This window comes from Abramis brama, assembly GCF_963993115.1.
Source record: "Abramis brama genome assembly, chromosome: 9".
NCBI lineage: Eukaryota > Metazoa > Chordata > Actinopteri > Cypriniformes > Leuciscidae > Abramis > Abramis brama.
Genome location: NC_139971.1, coordinates 38,216,253 through 38,233,372, shown reverse-complemented (window position 1 = coordinate 38,233,372; position 17,120 = coordinate 38,216,253). Strand labels below are relative to the sequence as shown.

The 17,120-nt window shown below is 35.2% G+C and overlaps 2 protein-coding genes across 2 annotated transcripts; both read right to left on the bottom strand.

The window, feature by feature from the left end:
• Window positions 1–3,179: 3,179 nt before the first annotated feature.
• Window positions 3,180–9,065, bottom strand: kti12 (KTI12 chromatin associated homolog). The gene is made up of 9 exons (XM_084124898.1): window positions 8,822–9,065; window positions 8,038–8,089; window positions 7,311–7,363; window positions 7,040–7,095; window positions 6,886–6,965; window positions 6,245–6,404; window positions 6,091–6,153; window positions 5,856–5,924; window positions 3,180–3,477 (listed from the first exon to the last, which is right to left on the bottom strand). Exons 1-9 carry the CDS (start codon window positions 8,970–8,972, stop codon window positions 3,334–3,336), a joined length of 828 nt encoding a protein of 275 aa, XP_083981024.1. The 5' UTR covers window positions 8,973–9,065; the 3' UTR covers window positions 3,180–3,333.
• Window positions 9,066–12,361: 3,296 nt separating this feature from the next.
• On the bottom strand, window positions 12,362–16,525 carry sec11a (SEC11 homolog A, signal peptidase complex subunit). Its single transcript, XM_084124493.1, has 6 exons — window positions 16,327–16,525; window positions 15,812–15,921; window positions 15,099–15,248; window positions 13,158–13,277; window positions 12,933–12,990; window positions 12,362–12,719 (listed from the first exon to the last, which is right to left on the bottom strand). Exons 1-6 carry the CDS (start codon window positions 16,375–16,377, stop codon window positions 12,669–12,671), a joined length of 540 nt encoding a protein of 179 aa, XP_083980619.1. The 5' UTR covers window positions 16,378–16,525; the 3' UTR covers window positions 12,362–12,668.
• Window positions 16,526–17,120: the final 595 nt, after the last annotated feature.

Sequence of the window (17,120 nt, the reverse complement as noted above, 5' to 3'; positions counted from 1 at the left end):
AATATTTTGTTGCACTACAATATTATGTACAGTAGCATAAAAGTTATTCCAATAAGCAGCGGTCAGAAAGTGGAAGCACATAACAACGCTTAGTTACAGCAAATGATCTGATATTTTACAGCTTTTCAGTAATTATGCTTCCTCTTACATAAAACAGCACAATATCTGGTAACTAACCCGATTATTGAACTAATGAGGTTTAAAGAGAGAAGAATTTTCACTCCCCTCTTAGCCAGTGGGTTTCCTCAAAATAACTTGTACAGATTAAAAGATCAAATAATCCTCCTCGGGATATGAACTTTTACAGTATATCTCTTTGAAAAAGGGATGAACAAAGTCTTTGTTTGTACTAAAATCACCCTAAAATAAATGAATAAAACCACTTGTTTAAGCTGTGAACATTGAACTGCTTTAAGATATAAAACTGCCCTCATTGTGGGAAGATGAAGCAATTTCATGATAGCATGTTATGTAAAGTTTCATAATGAATTAATACAGTACAGCATTTCACTTAACCGTTGATTACATAATGCTGATTTTGTTTAATTTGGATTAATGTTCCATTAGATCCCTACAGAAAAGGAGTAAAGAAAACCTAAATATACTCAAAGACTTTGTATTTTAATAGTTTAACTATACATTACCATTGTTTGGGTTGGTAAGATTTGCTTTTATAAGAAGTCTTTTATGCTCACTAATGTTGCATACATTTGATCAAAAATACTGTAAAAACTAATATTGTGGAAAATTACAAATTAAAACCTTTTATATTTATATATATTTTAAAATGTTATTAATTCCTGTGATGGCAAAGCTGAATATTCAGCATCATTACTCTAGTTTTTAGTCACATGATCCTTCAGAAATCATTCTAATATGCTGATTTGAAAGAAACAAGAAACATTTTTATCATCAGTGTTATCTTTATAGTCACTTTTGATCAAATGAATGCGTCCTTGCTGAATAAAAAAATCTTACTAACCTCAAACTTTTGAACTGTAGTGTACTTTATTTCTATTTAGAGGACTTATAGGCCCTTTTACAAAGTCTACATTTTGTTTCTGGGGTATACTAGAATAGGGTTTGAAGCTTGAATGTTAATATATATATATATATATATATATATATATATATTTTCTTCACATATTTTATGTCGTTGCAGCACCTCTCTTCCCAGTCTGTCAGTAATGCTGTTTTGTTCCTGTCTCTGTGAAGCCACTCCTTCCGAAAAACGCAATGTGCTCTGATTGGTCGGCTGGACTAATGTGTTGTGAACAGAGGTGGACAGTAACAAAGTACATTTACTTGAGTATCTGTACTTTATTTGAGTATTATTTTTTTCTGGAAACTTTTTACTTTAACTTCACTACATTTGAAAGACAAATATCGTACTTTTTACTCCACTACATTTCTGTCAAGGTCCTTGAGTAGAAAGTAGTAACGTCAGTCAGGGGATGATTTTGGTTGGAAATGAAAGTCGGATTGACGTCAACATTCTTGGAAATGAAATAAAATGGAAATTAAAGTCGGGATGACGTCAAACAGATTTTCTTTTTCAACCACAATATAACGTCTGTCCAACGTTGGAGATTAACGCCAATCTGACGTTGGATTCTGACATCAACCTGATTTTCATTTTCAACGTTGGGTTTGGTCTTCTAAATGCGAATTTTGTCATTCTTTTGGAGCACACTAGCTTATAGATAACAATAAGGCTAACATATTCACACTAAAAGCCAAAAAACTTTAAATAGGGCAATATTTGAGGGAACCATTGTGGACATTATTGAGTGCACTTATTCAATCCCACTACTGGAACTGTGTTCTAGAAATAAATGTGATATTGATATGAGGGTAGGTAGGCAGCCATAGATTCAGAGGCATACATACAACAATGCAACAGTAATAAAACAATGCATTGACATTTACTTTTGATACTTTTAAAAACGAGTACTTCTGTACTTTAACTTAAGTAAAAATCGGTCCTTGCAATTTTTAGCCTACTAATATTTGACCAGTAGTATCTGTACTTTCACTCAAGTAAGGAAGTTGTGTACTTTGTCCACCTCTGGTTGTGAAGAACCACTTCGAGAGTGTTTCGGAAATGTCATGTCACACCTCTTATCATAACCCCGAGTAACTCAACCAGGCCTCCTATGCCCTGGGTGGGAGTTATTTAAAAGAGGATTCCTGCAAGAAAACTCAAGACTACAATCAAGGCAGTTCAGAAACTCTTCTTACTGATAATAGAAAATCCCTTTGCAGAGGACTTTGTGCTTTGTATATTTGCAGTAACATTTCACACTCAAGAAAGTTGGAAATGTAAAAAAAAAAAAAACACATAATAGGTCCTCTTTAAATTGCACTTCATGTCCTACAACTAATATTCCTGTACAGTAAAGAACAGCTTGCTATGAGTATATAATTGCAACTTAGAACACATAAGGATCATCCACATAGCTTTAAGGAGTGACATTTTTTAACAAATAACTAACCAAATTGTGATTGTTAATGTGGACTTAGTGCCAAAAAAGACTGGACTATACAAACATAAAACGTGGAAAAAAAGATTGACAAAAATATAACCAACATGTTGCTATTTTCACCATGCAAAAGAGTCTGAGGGGTCATGACAGAAATTATTGGAGTGCATGTTTTCTTCAAATCATATTATACCAGATTATAATTTTACAAACAGCTGGCATGTTCTCCCCAGTGAATCCCTAACACAAGAGTCAATATGGCTCTCCAAACACTTGCATTTGCCCAGAGGCATAAACAGAAGACTTCACTAAACACTAACAGTCAGCGTCTCAATGAGTTTTATGGTTCATTTCATTAGCCTGCCCACGTCTGAAGCCTGGAAACATCTGTATGTACGCATTGGTGACTTCAATCAAACATTACGCTCATTTCAAGGTCGGTGAACCACTGAAGACAAACATCCAGACTGCAGCTGAACGTTTCCCAGCATGTTCCCTGTTACTGAAGAGAAAAAGGAACAATCTCGGAAAGAAAGACAGAAAGCACTGCAGTGAACCGGATAGGTGATATGTAGGGTTGTTAGGTGATAGGACTTCAAATCCGGCTTGTGATATTTCCTCCAATTTTCTCACTGCGCAACTTTAAATTAATATTTAGAATATTTTTCTTAGTCCTGAAACTGTCCAGTTTGTTTTGACCAGACCTCTACCTCTTTAATGATTTGTATTAACACACCAATGAATATAGAACGACATTGGAAGAGTTGATTTATTGCACTCAAAACATTCTTAAAATGCAACTTGAAAACAATAAATATGACCTTAAGATTTACAAGTTAAAAAACACCTGTCAGTGCATACTCTTATTAAGATACTGCACAAACATATTGGCAATCTGTCCAATGTTCTCTGTTGGATGCATCTTGGTGTAACTGATGAACTGGCGTCTGAGTTTCCTCAGCTCCACCATGTTAAGACTTCTCGTGAGTTCGATGTATTGAACGTTAAGAAAACTGGGCTGTTTCAATAAAGTACATTGCATTAGCAAAAAAAATAACAAAAAAAAAAGAGTTTCATATCGATGAGAAGGAATGCATTAATAACATTGCAGTGTTATTGTTTTGGAAAGAATGTAGTTTTATTCAGCAAGGATGCATTAAATTGATCAAAACTGACAAAATATTTCTATTTCAAATTAATGCTTTCTATTTATCAAAGAATCAGCACAACTGTTTTTAACATTAGCTGTTGCCATCCACCTATTTTTATGCATTTTGGAATATTGCACGGAAAAACAAAACAATGGAAACGGAGAGATGCGCATAAATTCTACAAATGCACACAAAAAAACGTATGCGGTATGTGCTCAATTGAGGCGGATCATTTTTATACGATAAGACGACATGCACAAATTATGATGGAACCACATTTTCCAAATAAATCCCTCAATGCTCAACAAAACTCATGTGACTTTGCCTCAGTGGATGTGATTGGAAAACTCGACTAACTAGTTGCGAGACAACAAAGAACGAGTATAAATGAACTTCTAATGAATCCCATTTGAATTCTGTATTATTTCAAAGGGCAGCCAGCACTGGTCCGTCTCTCTACGTGTCTAAACACTAAAGCTGTTATGGACAGCCACCGAACTGCAATTGCGTCAGAAAGAAATGACATTCTTTGATGTTTGTGTATTCATCACATGCACATAGGTCCTGTTTATAACTACAACACATCTTCAGTTAGCATTAAACGGATCAACATTCTGTCAGCAAGATTCAATCGAGCATAAGTCGAAAATTCCAGGCTTGATCTTGGTTTCATGTTGTAATCGTTTCTAATGCTTTGACCGTTTATGGTAGGACATTTCTGTGTTGTCACAGTGAGAAACATCAAATAGCTATGATGGGTGGCTCAGCAAAGCAAGACAACATTACATTTCCCCCAAAAAAATCAGAGCACAAGCTACGGAGCGCCTAAAGGGACATAGTGGTGGAAAAAATATGAGATGAGAAAAAAGAAAAAAGTAATCAATGCTCTTGCGTTCTCACGGCAGAGACATTTTGAGTTTGCTCAGCATTCACCCCTGAGAAACATTGCGTTCGCTCGCAAAATGTTTGCGTTTCCCCAAGAAAACGTTGCGTTCGCTCGCAAAATGTTTGGGGTTTTCCTGAGAAACATTACCCTGGTAATCCAGAGTTCTCGCGAGAGCACAAGTTGAATTTGCTCAGCGAGTTACTCTGGTGTCGAACAATGATGATCATTAAATATGCCCCTCGATCTGAGCTGCACCAATCACATCGGGTTATCTGATATAGGCGGGCCAGAGGCGAGCTAAACAGAAGACAAGAGAGCTGTGACGTCGAAGTCATTAGTAAACATTGCAAGATGGCTATGGATGAACACCAGTTGTTTGAAACGGCTTTGGCCGCTACAATGAACGAGTTAGACTTGGGTTTTTATCTAAAACAGGAACAGAAGACGCCGCTCGAATCGTTCCTTTGCAAGAAGGACGTTTTTGCTGTTTCGCCGACCGGATACGGTAAGAGTATCTACCAGTTAGCTCTGCTAGTAGCTAAGCGTATGGGGCTTGTTGTGATTGGTCGTAGTGTTATCCAATTGCGTGCAGCGAGACAAATGCATGCTTGGTGCCGCCCCTCGAGCTGGCCGATTTTCATTAGTCGATGCCAGACCATTAATCTTTTAGATTTAGGTCTGGATTTCCAGGCTAAAGAAACATTGCACTCGCTCGCAAAATTTTGGTATTTCCCCAAGAAAACGTTGCGTTCACTTGAAAAATGCGTTCCCCCGAGAAACTTTGCGTTCACTCGCAAACATTTTTACGTTACCCCCTGAGAAACTGCGTTCGCAAATAAAATGTTTTGCGTTTCCCCGAGAAACTTTGCATTCACGTGCATTCACAAGAAACACAAAGTTTCTTGGGGTTTCAAAAGTTTCAAAGTTGCAAGGGAACGGAAAGGTTTTGCAAAAGTTAAATACTGTACACAATAAATGCCTTTAAGTGGAATCAGACTAAATTACTGACCAGCACCTCTGATAGGCCTTTGCGTTCACACACTCAACAGATATGATTGTGATTGGCTACAATGCCCAACCAACGCTTATAAAAAAAGCTGTAAATAGAAACCTTTGACGCTCAGAGAGCAACCAAACAAAAACTAATGAGAGTGTTTGAAAGCAGCATCTATTAGCGTGTACCGAATATAAACAGTACTCGGCACTTTAGAAATGCTGTTTTAAAAAAAAAGAAAAAAGTACTTACTGGTACCGGTCTTGCCGGCACATATGATAAACATAATAGAAAGAAACTCAAAGATAGAGAAACGCAAAACATGCAAGAATAAAGGATATCTTTTCCGTAGCACCAGGAATGGAAATGAGATCTCCAGGGACGCTGGTCTTCTGTGACTCAAGAACAGCCTGGGACACAAAACAACCCGTGTGACGACACATTCTATTGATACTGACGGCCTCGCTATGCAAAAGCAATCTATAAACGCTCACCTGTAGGCAATGAAACAGAGAGAATGACTCTGAAAGCTTTCTATTTTTATAACAGAACACCTGAAGGAGATGAAAATCGTACCATTAAGACATCTTGAGTAACTTTGTCCAACTCGTACAGAAAGTTGGTGGATGAGAGCGGTTGCTGTAAAAAAACAGAAAGGGAAACAGGTTCTAATGTCCATTCATGGGCAATCAAAAGCACATCATGCATAATGCATTATTAGTGATCTTACGCTCTGTGTGGACTGATTAGGTGCTGGTGCTTTTCTTTTAAAAAGCGCATCGCAGATGGCTTCAAATGGAAGAGAGTCTTCTCGCTGAATAGTAAAGAGTGGACTATCCCATCTATTCCTTGAATCAGGGGCTTCAAAACGCTGTATTAGTCCATCAAGACTAGGAAAAGATTAGTAAAGATAATATATTTAGCATCTTTATTTTAGAACATCATCAACTACCATTCAAAAGTTTGGGGTCGGTAAGATTTTTAAAAATGTTTTTTTAAGTCTCTTATGCTCAACAAGGCTGCATTTATTTGATGGAAAATACAGTAAAACAAAAGAAATATTGTTAAATATTACAATTTAAAAACGTTTTACACATGTCATTTAAATGCAAAGCTGAATTTTCAGCTTTTTTGTTGAAAAGAGTTTATATATTTTTGTGCAAACTGATTTTTCAGGATTCTTTGATGAATAGAAAGTTCAAAAGAACAGCATTTATTTGAAATGGGAAACTTATTATAAATGTCCTTACTGTAACTTTTATACTGTCCATATTAAAATCAGTTAATATGGACTTACTGACCCTAAACGTTTGAACGGTAGTGTATATCTTATGACAGAAACACATAATAAATGACGAAACAAATGCTTACATTTCCTGTGTGTACTGAGAACCAGCCTCTCTGCCTTTATTCCACTCTGAGCTCACGTCAGCTGACGTCAAACAGTACATCTGCAGGGGTTATAGCATTAGGTGCACGACATACACAAATATAGATAATATATAAGTTATAAGAGCTTACAGACCAAGCAATGGGGTGTTTGTGTGTGTTTGATTAGACAGAACAGCTCATATCTGTAGCCTGGAATTAAAACACAATTAATTCTCAATCATATGCCAGACTGAAATCATAAGAGTGTCACATGCAACACCAGCTGTTTGTGTCACTTAATATAACACTTTAATGAACGTTTTACTCTTGTACAGGATCGATAACTCCTAAAGGTAAATTTAAACACCTAACATTATATGAATAGCAAAGATGTATTCATTATAACAGAACAAACATTGATTTACCTTTAATATAATTCAAGGAATCAAGAATCACAATGTCGTCTCGATTGACTTTCCTGTTTACAAAGAGAGAGAAGCACAGAGAAATCTTTTAAATCAAAGTCACAGTACTCTGATAATGCAAGTGTATAATTACAATTAGTGTACAGTTATAATTATACAAGTGAACTTTTTAAATATAAGTATATAACTTATTTAATAAATATAATTGTTGGTGTAAAATTACTCCCAGCAGGAGCCGCATGCGACGTGCTGTTTTATCTTAATTGTTCTATAGCATGTGATCGTTCCCACTTAAAACTAAACTGTATTTGCATATGACAAGTTTATGATTGCTGCTTATACACAGTTGTGACTATGATTGACAGGACTGAATTATTAGGCTACTCCAAAACCTACATTTAGGACTTTATTCAAATTTTCACATTAATTAAAACATTAAGAACTTTTACTGAATGATTTATATTTGTATAACAAAAGAGGATCAAAATCTTTTCAAATCGATAATAAAATATGTTTAATCCATTTACTTTTTTTGTAGACAATTTTACAAATATTTTCCAAAAAAACAACATGAAATCATGGAAATTACAATTATGAGAATTTGGCAAATGCATTAAATTAGATTCTCTCCTTTTGAACATCCATGTTTGCCATTGATCATTGTTATGTTTGAGTCTCTTTTGCATCTTTAACAGAGATATTATTATATGAGACATAAAGGAGTCACCTCTCCACTTCAGCTCTCAGTGATCCTCTCAAACTCTTCTCTTTCTGTGAGTCTGTAGGCAAAGAAATCACATTATTGTGTCAGTTATTATATTCAGATCATTTAAAAAGAATTGGAAGCAATACACAAATGCAAAATAAATTTAGTGTCAAATATAAAAGTTTGACAAAACCTTATAAGCAGGGTGTAATTATAGGTAATCTAATTACTGTAATTTAATAACTTTTCCCTTGTAAAAGTGAAGTAATGAATTACTCTTAATTTTTTCCTGTAATTTAATTAAAAATGTAATTGCATTAAATACTATAGACTAGAACAATTCTATACAAAACATTAGTGGATTTAACATCAAAACGTAATGCTAAAACGTATTTTTTTTTAAATGTGACACACTTTACACAAATTAGTCAGTTCAAGAATAATTTATGCAATTGCATATTGTTTATGTGAAAGAATCAAAAGTGCAGTTTCGTGTTCATTGTTTAACTGGTCGAGGTTGATTCAGTAAGTAATTAGTAATCCAATAAACTAGTTTTTAGAGAGAGTTATTAGTACAGTAATCAAATTACACAGTTGAATAAGTAATTATAGCTAATAATTAGTTACTTTTTAGAGTAACTTACCCAACACTGCTTATATTAAGACCAGCAAACCATTTTAAACTGGTGTAAGTGTTTTGTTTTCTCAGTTAGATAGACCTTTGGCTTCAGTATTGTCCTAACACACACACACGGCAATACATGATTGTTAAACTCGACGCATCATGAACTTTTAAGCTTCTCACCTGCATAAACAGAGCTCTTGTCAATCCCTTGAACTTCATCTCCGACTATATGAACCTGTCTTTCTGTATTTTGGGTGAAGTATTCTCTCAGTTCATGGGCTCGTCGGGTTTTACCACTGCACGGGTATCCACACATCACTATTAACGGCATTTTATTGCAAGAAGTCTGGTTAACGGGAGGATATTCATGCTTTTCTACAGCAAAACAGCTCTTCCTCGCGGCTCGCGCTCATGTAGCGGGCCGGTACAGTTAGTGCACTGCTGCCCTCTATAGGTCAGTGGTCAAAAGGTAAAATATTCCAGATGAGGTTGTGCCCACTGTTTTAAATAAGTTGTCATAATTCTTGACATGTGCTTAAACTGATTTGAGTGGTCTGATCATTTTGCAAAGGCTAGATGGGAAACAAAAGTTAAATGCACTCCGACATGGTAATTTTGCTCATCTAATAAATTATAATGAATTGCACACTGATGGTCTCTTTCAGATAAAATTCTATAGGTTTGCAAAATAACCTTCCTATTTAAAGAAAAATACTGTTTATTTGTGGGCCCATTTTATCTACAGCTAAAATGAATCACTTTAGAAACTATTTTGATGGATATTTTCCCTTCATTAAAACGGTACAAGTTTCAGCTTGTAGCTATATTTATATTATATGAATCCAGCATTCAAACGAATGCATATAAATAGTCCTATGCAATAGTCCTATGCATAAATAATAATTACAAATAATTTTATAGTAAAAAATAAAATAAATGGTAATAATTTAATGCAATAATAGATTTATTTCCATGTTATAAATTGTAAAAAAAAAAAAAAAAAAAAAAAAACTGAAAAATATTTCTTTGTTCATGGTGATGTTGCTGTTTAGAGTATATGGATCTGACATTTAAATTGATTTTGCGCAGACATATTTTATTGGTGCTCAAACATTTCCCAAATGTTCCTGACCTCACATTACTATCCGAAGACAATTTTAAAGGATTTTTCAAAATTTGAAAAATTACATAAAGCATTTCTTACATCTGTTTACAAAGGCTCCAAATCCCTGTGTGCATCAGGGAAACCCATGGGAAAGGTAAGCTGCTTTGAACCATAATTAGAGTATGATCCTTCCACTGCGGTTTTATTTCTATGAAATGTCTGCTTGGTTGTTCATTTGAAAAATAAAATCTTTAAGAGCAGTAGGTAAAATGATCATCTAGATTACATCTGTAACCCTATATTGCTGAGATAAGTAAAATTAGACTGATTTGCAGTTTCATATTTATTTTTTAAAATATTTTAACACATTCATTAATCCATTCACTCATTCATCCACTGATTTTATTCTTCCAGATATCCAGACATATTTACTGCAGTTGAATTAATGAATATTTAGTACACTTTCTGCTATCAAAATACATCTTGGTATTATTAATAACTGTATGACAAACATTAAAAGCAGACTCCCATATAGATATTGCACAGTTTGTCAAATTAACATTTTATTACAATTATATGGCAGTCATATTTCCAACGTATAGCTTTTCAAAAGCTTTACAATGAAGTCTGTATCCTGAAAAATAAATAAATAAATAAATAAAATAAGGCTAATCACAAAGCAACAAATCTACATTTTTTTTTAATCCTGTGCATTTTGTTGTCCAATTCTGTAAATAGCTCTGATCACCTGATTATAAACATCTCGTGTCCCTTTTGGATGTTCAAGCTGAGCAACTTTCAGCAGCTCCTGCGTGATCATCTCCCTCAAATCCTCGGAATTCCCTGATTCTCCCACAGTATTCCTGAGAAGCTTTGAGGAGAACGGAGAGTCCTGCAGCTGGCTGTTTGAAATGCTCTTCTTGCCCATGAAATGACCTGGAAGAAGACATATAAAATGATGCTGGGAAGTTGATTTAATAGTCGTTTTAACTGCACGACGACTATAGCAATAAACGATGAATAAAATACCTGTCGCCCAGAGATTCCCACGTGGATGCACTTTTATTTTCGAAACTTTATTTCGCAGCTCCGTTAAATCGAAACTCACAGATGTGCTTAAGGATATGTTAAAAAGCATAATGAAAGCAAATAATAGGGTATATTTGCAATGTCCATCTTCAGTTCTCAAAGCCATCTTGTCAAGTGACTGGGACTCCTCGGTTGAGATTCACCTGGTCGCGAGCTCTTCGTTGTTGTTCCTCTGCAGGCGGTATTTATATGGGACGGGATGCCGAACGGCTCTGAGGTCATAGTTTTAGTCACTGAACGCACATAACGACAGCGAATGTTTGAATGAGGACGGGAAACAAAATGTGACGTGCGTAGGCTGTGCGCATGCAAGTTAATAGAATTAATAGAACGGTAAAACGTTTTGAGGCGTTGGGAATTCATAAACCATTCATTTCAATAGTTATGAGTCGCGTGTGTGACTATGTAATAAACATGAGGAACTACTATGACTTATCAAGATTTATTTATGGATTCATTTGCTTTACGTGAATCGTAATAAATGCCTAGTAAAAGATCTAATGCACGAATACAACATTTAGATGCTTATTTTCTAAGCATATACATAGAGGTAAAATATCGCTTTTTTAATATTTAATTTTCGTATTTATGACGATTCACATCTTAAAGGCTATATGGGTGTCTCCTAATAAAATCATACAATAACAATACTTTACATGAGAATTTAAAAGGATAGCTCACCCAAAAATGAAAAAACTGTAATTTATTACTCACACTCATGTTGTTCCAAACCCGTTCATTTTCAAAACACAAGCGAAAATCTGAGCTTTCTGTGGGACAGCTACACAACTGACACTTTAACTCTTCAAAAAGTTCATAAAGAGATCGTAAAACAAATCTATAATAATTGAGTGGTTTAGTCCAAATTTTCGGAAGAGATTTGATCGCTTTATATGATGAACAGATTGAATTTAGGATTTTATTCACAAATAAACATTGATCACATACATAAACAGAAGCTCAACCGAACCTGCTTGACACTCCAGAATAAACCTGTTACTGAAGCTCAAACATGCTGCGTAACACAAGAATGAACCTCATTGGTTCTCATATATAAGGGATAGAATCTCTTCAGAAATGTTGGACTTAACCGCTTAATTCATAAGTTTCACAATCTCTTTATGAATTTTTTTAAGCATCAAAGTTGTGTAGCTGTTAATGGAGGGACAGAAGGCTCAGATTTCATTAAAAAGATCTTCATTTGTTTCGAAGATGAACAAAAGTCTTACAGGTTTGGAACGACATGAGGGTGAGTAATCAGTGACCGAATTTTCATTTTTGGGTGAAATATCCTTTTAAAAGTCCTAAAGTAATGCACGAATAAATCATTAAGATGCACATTTTCTAAGCAAACATAGAGGAAAATATAGATTTATTTATATTTAATTTTCATATTTATGATTCACATCTTAAAGGCTATATAGGCGTGACTTCTAATAATACCATAATACTTTACATATGAATTTAAGAAAATGAACAATAAGAATGAATTTTTTTTTTTTTTTAAAGATAAAAAAAGAACACACTTTCCAATTTGACTCAACATTTTATTTCAATACAAAATTTAGCCTTTAAGAAAGAGTTAGACAGATCTTGACATATGGTGTACAAGTACAGCTGTAAAGTCAGATCAAACAAACCCAGAATTTGGTATGCATGGAAAATGAACAAATACAAATTCTTCCAGTACAGGTGTTTGCACTGTCATTGAACAAAGAGAATGATAATTTGACCTTTGTCTCTAAGAGCAACTGTAGAATTTTCACAAAAAGACACCATAAAAACTGGTCACAAGAGGGATGTGTTCCCAGACAGCATTACTCTTGAAAGTCTTCATTCTCTGTGTACTAAAACAAACAGCCCGAGCAAACAGAGCACAGCATACTGTCAAGGAACAAAGAAGAAGTGTTAGAACAACTGCAATGTAACAACTTTTCACTTAAATTGCCCCCATTATGGTTTTCGGATATTACCTTACATGTATTGTGAAATATAGCGGTTTGTGAATGTAAAAGGTGTGCAGAGTTTAAAGAGAACCTTTAAAATACCATAATAGGGGCACTTTAAACTTGATTCATTACATATTACATGGCATACCTTAAATTTGGGGTAGTCATTCATCAAAATTGTGACAATTCCGATGTAAGGCACAAACCTGTCATGGAGGAAGAGTGATCAGGAATGTGGTAACATACACAAAGCAATGCAGGACATGGAATAGATTGATACTTACATTACTAGATCAGATTTGTTTGTGCAAACAAAGATGTCTAAGGATTTTACTACAGTGAATTATTATTGTACTAATCATCAAGATCTTACCCTCTTGCTCTGCCCACCACATCTTTCTTCTCCAACCAGTGCTGTCCTTGCTTGTAAAGACCTCGGTCATCCACAGAATTGTTGTCACCTTTGGTCAAGAACTTTATATCGCCATTTTCTCTGAAATCAGCAGGCATTAGTGAGATTGGAAGGAAAAAAGACAGTGTGTAGAGAAAAATCGCAAAAGGGTATGCAGTCTAAAAATAAAGGTTCTCTATTGGTGTTGATGGTTCCCTGAAGAACCTTTAACATTAATGGAACCTTTTCATTGCACAAAAGGTTCTTTAGATTATCAAAATGTTCTTTACAATAAGGAAAAAAAAATTCTTTTAAGAAAGGTTCACTAAAAAAAAAAAAAAGTTTCTTTGGGGAACCCACTGTGGAAACCCCCTTTTGGAACTTTTATTTTTAAGAGTGATAAAAAAAATTACTGTTTGTATTTAAATAGGCATCTTCTAGAGTTTATGATTAGATCATTATTTTTCTAGCATGTTATATGTTTGGCAAAAGTTCTTCTAAGCCTAATTGATGGAGTGTGTATCTTTTCATTTCTTAAACAACCATGTAGGAAGTCATGTAGAGTCATGGACATATTCCAAATTCGACAATGTCAAGATTCTTCAGGCTCAAACTGTGAAAAAATGGTTGGAAGGGAGAGTGAAGAATCATTTTCACACATGAATTGGCACCTCTGAGTCTAGACTTGGAAATAAATGTTGTGATATTTCCATCAAGAGGTGCATAATTTTTTTGCTCAAGTATTGAAAATGCAAGAGTCCAGCACTCTTTCAGTGAATTTAAGCTCTGGACTCAGAGGAGCCGATTCATGTGTGAAAATACTAGCCGCTTTCCGACCAAGTAGTTACAGGAACTTAGTTCTAGGAACTGTCCACTTCTAAACAGTTCTAAGAACTACTCTCCCCCAAACTCGGTTTTGCGGTTTGCGTTCGCACTGGCCAAGTGGCCATAGGAACTGGTAGGAGGGGTAAGGGAGTGACGCAAGCACGGTGACTTTTATTTTGACGGCGCGACGGACCTTTATTTTGGCGGCGCTGAGAACGCCAGAGCAAATAATGCTCGCATTCTCTGTGTTTATTAGTTAGCGATCTGTCTAACAGTACTGTTTAATATGTTATTAGATAGAACTGTTATAGAAAGTAGACAGTATATGAAAAAAAGGTTATTAGCCTATGCCGTGTGGTTGATGTCCAGTGTTGCTAGCTAAACATAATCATGTTTGGCTTGGTCCCCTCAAAGTTGCGTTGGATTTTCTCTTCAGCATAAAGGTTTAGAGACCCATCTATCACTGTTTTCCATGTTTGTATAGTTAGTTTATGGAGTAAATATATAGGCTATAATCTGTGTGTTTACATTCTAGCTGTTTTAAAAATGGCGGGTGCTGGTGTTCCGCGTGCGTTCGGTCAATCAGCGTACACTAACGTCACGGGTAGTTCCTATAGTGCTGGTTTAGACCCTACTCTGAAGTAGGACCTAAATTAGTTCCTCCAAATGGAGTTCCTAGAACTAAAATCGTTCCTAGTTCCTGCGGTGCGAACACGCCGACATCCGGGTACTTTAGCCAATAGTTCTAGGAACTGTGAAAAGGTTCCTCCGGTCGGAAAGCGGCTAATGATTCTTCATGCTCCTCACAACCATTCTTTCACAGTTTGAGCCTGAAGAATCTTGACATTGTCATCCTGGAATATGGCCATGATGTGTTTTCCTGCATGGTTGTTTAAGAAATGAAAAGCTACACACTCCATCAGTAAGGGTTAGAAGAACTGTTGCCAATCATATAACATGCTAGAAACATATTGATTACAGCAATAGTGATCTAATCATAGACTCTTAAGCATTTGCCTATTTAAATCCAAACAGTGACTTTTCTTTGGCCAGGCAGTGTATACACCACATTCATTGTGATCTTATAAGAATACTCACTTTTCATGAATTTTTAGGACTCTGTGTACAATGGGAATTTCTCTTCCTTCGATCCTGAACACAACAATCTCTCCCACTCTGATTGGATCTTCAACACGATTCGTGAGGAAGAGGAGGTCTCCTCTGTGAAATGCAGGCTCCATGCTTCCACTGCAAAAAATAATGAAATCAACACTCTTATAACACTTCATTGCCCTAGACATACTCTATACTTTATTGTCCTGTGCAGATTATGAAACATATGCCTCAATCAATTTTAAAATCTCCCAGCAGGTTTTATATTTTGATTCCCACCAAAAATCTGCTATTAAGAAATTTAAAAACATAAATATATCACACATTCATAAACAGATTTTCGAACTAGAAACATGCAGGTTCAACAAAAATTATGGACCTAAAAGTCACACAGCAACCAAAAACAACGCATGCATAAAGAAAGGTTTCCACACAGTTTTACCAGTACATTTTTATGACTTTTCCAGTTGTTTTTGATTAATGCATAAGGATATTGAAAACTCACTTTAAACCTGTTACAACAGTTCAACAAAATGAGCTCTAATGCTTCAGTAAATGAAATTACAATCCAGTAAAACACTCCTGGAAGGAACACAGTATCAGAGCATTCTGCAAAAACATCTCACCATTTTGTCCATCACAAAAGTCAAAGCATTTGGTATGAGAGTGATGAGCCGGCTTCATACTGATGTCCTTACCTGAGAACAACCACAATCGGGCTTTCACTTCCAGTTACAACCATCAAACCTTTCCAGATCATCAAGGCTGAAGATACAATCATTCCAAAATTCAGCACCTGATAGTAAAGCTGAAAAACACAATACATGATGCTCAACATCGGCTTTTTCTTTGTCTCCCAGTATGATAAAAAAAAGTGAGAGTATGGGTTTTTAGCAAAGATGATGCAGAATTCAGACGTTTTTAGTCCAGTAGGTTAAAGTGAAAGTGTTGTAGTAACTAGTATTCAAATGAAATAGTTAGCACAGAATAGCAGCTGTTGCAAAAAGCCGACTTCCGTTTTTATTCTCCTCTCCATCTGCTCAATAACAGCAATATGTAAAGTCAATCAAAACATATTTTTTTATCTTTGCAACTTGCAATAAAGAGCATTAATACGTGTAGACCGTCAAAGTCACTGTCATTCAAGCTGACGTGTAGTAAGAGAAAGCAATGCAGAGGAAGCCCCGAGCTAACTGGCTAAATAAATACACACCTGACGCTTATTCATTCGCCGAACATCGTCGAGGAAATCTAATGATAACATCTTGACTGTACGTTTAATATGTATGGCAAAAGCCAATCAAAAACAATTGCAAAATTATGATTTTGGTGCAAATGTTTCGCCGCCACTGCTGTAGTTAGCGGATGCGCGGCGACTCTTCTGGTTGCGTTACTTCCGGTAAGTAAAAGGAGGGGGTGGGTAGTTGAGAGAGAACCAGGTTGTCGATTCTTTTTAAAATAAGTATTTGTAAGATAATACTTATTTAGCTCATATATAACTAAACTAAAATTGCAATATTATGAGTATGATATTTTGTAAGAGCTCTTGGGTAAACAAGTAAACACAATAAAACATGCCCTGCTAGGTCAATGTCTGTATCTTTCCAGAGTTTATGGAAATGTTCCCTGGCTTTTTGTAGTCAATACTAATATATATATATATATATATATATATATATATATATATATATATATATATATATATGTGTGTGTGTGTGTGTGTGTGTGTGTGTGTATGTATACCCTATCCTGAGAAATATTCACTTAGGTAAAGAAGTAGTTTGTCACACTCAGTGTTGGGTGTAATTAATTACTTAGTAATCTAATTACTTTTCCCTGGAAAAAGTAATGTAAGGGATTACTCTTAATTTTTCCTGTAATTTAATTAAAGTTCCTTCTGATCTAATCACATTAAATACTGTATAGACTATAGAAGAATTTAGTATAAAATAATAGTGGATTTAACATCAAAATGAAATGTTAAAATGTGTTTTTAATGTAACTTTC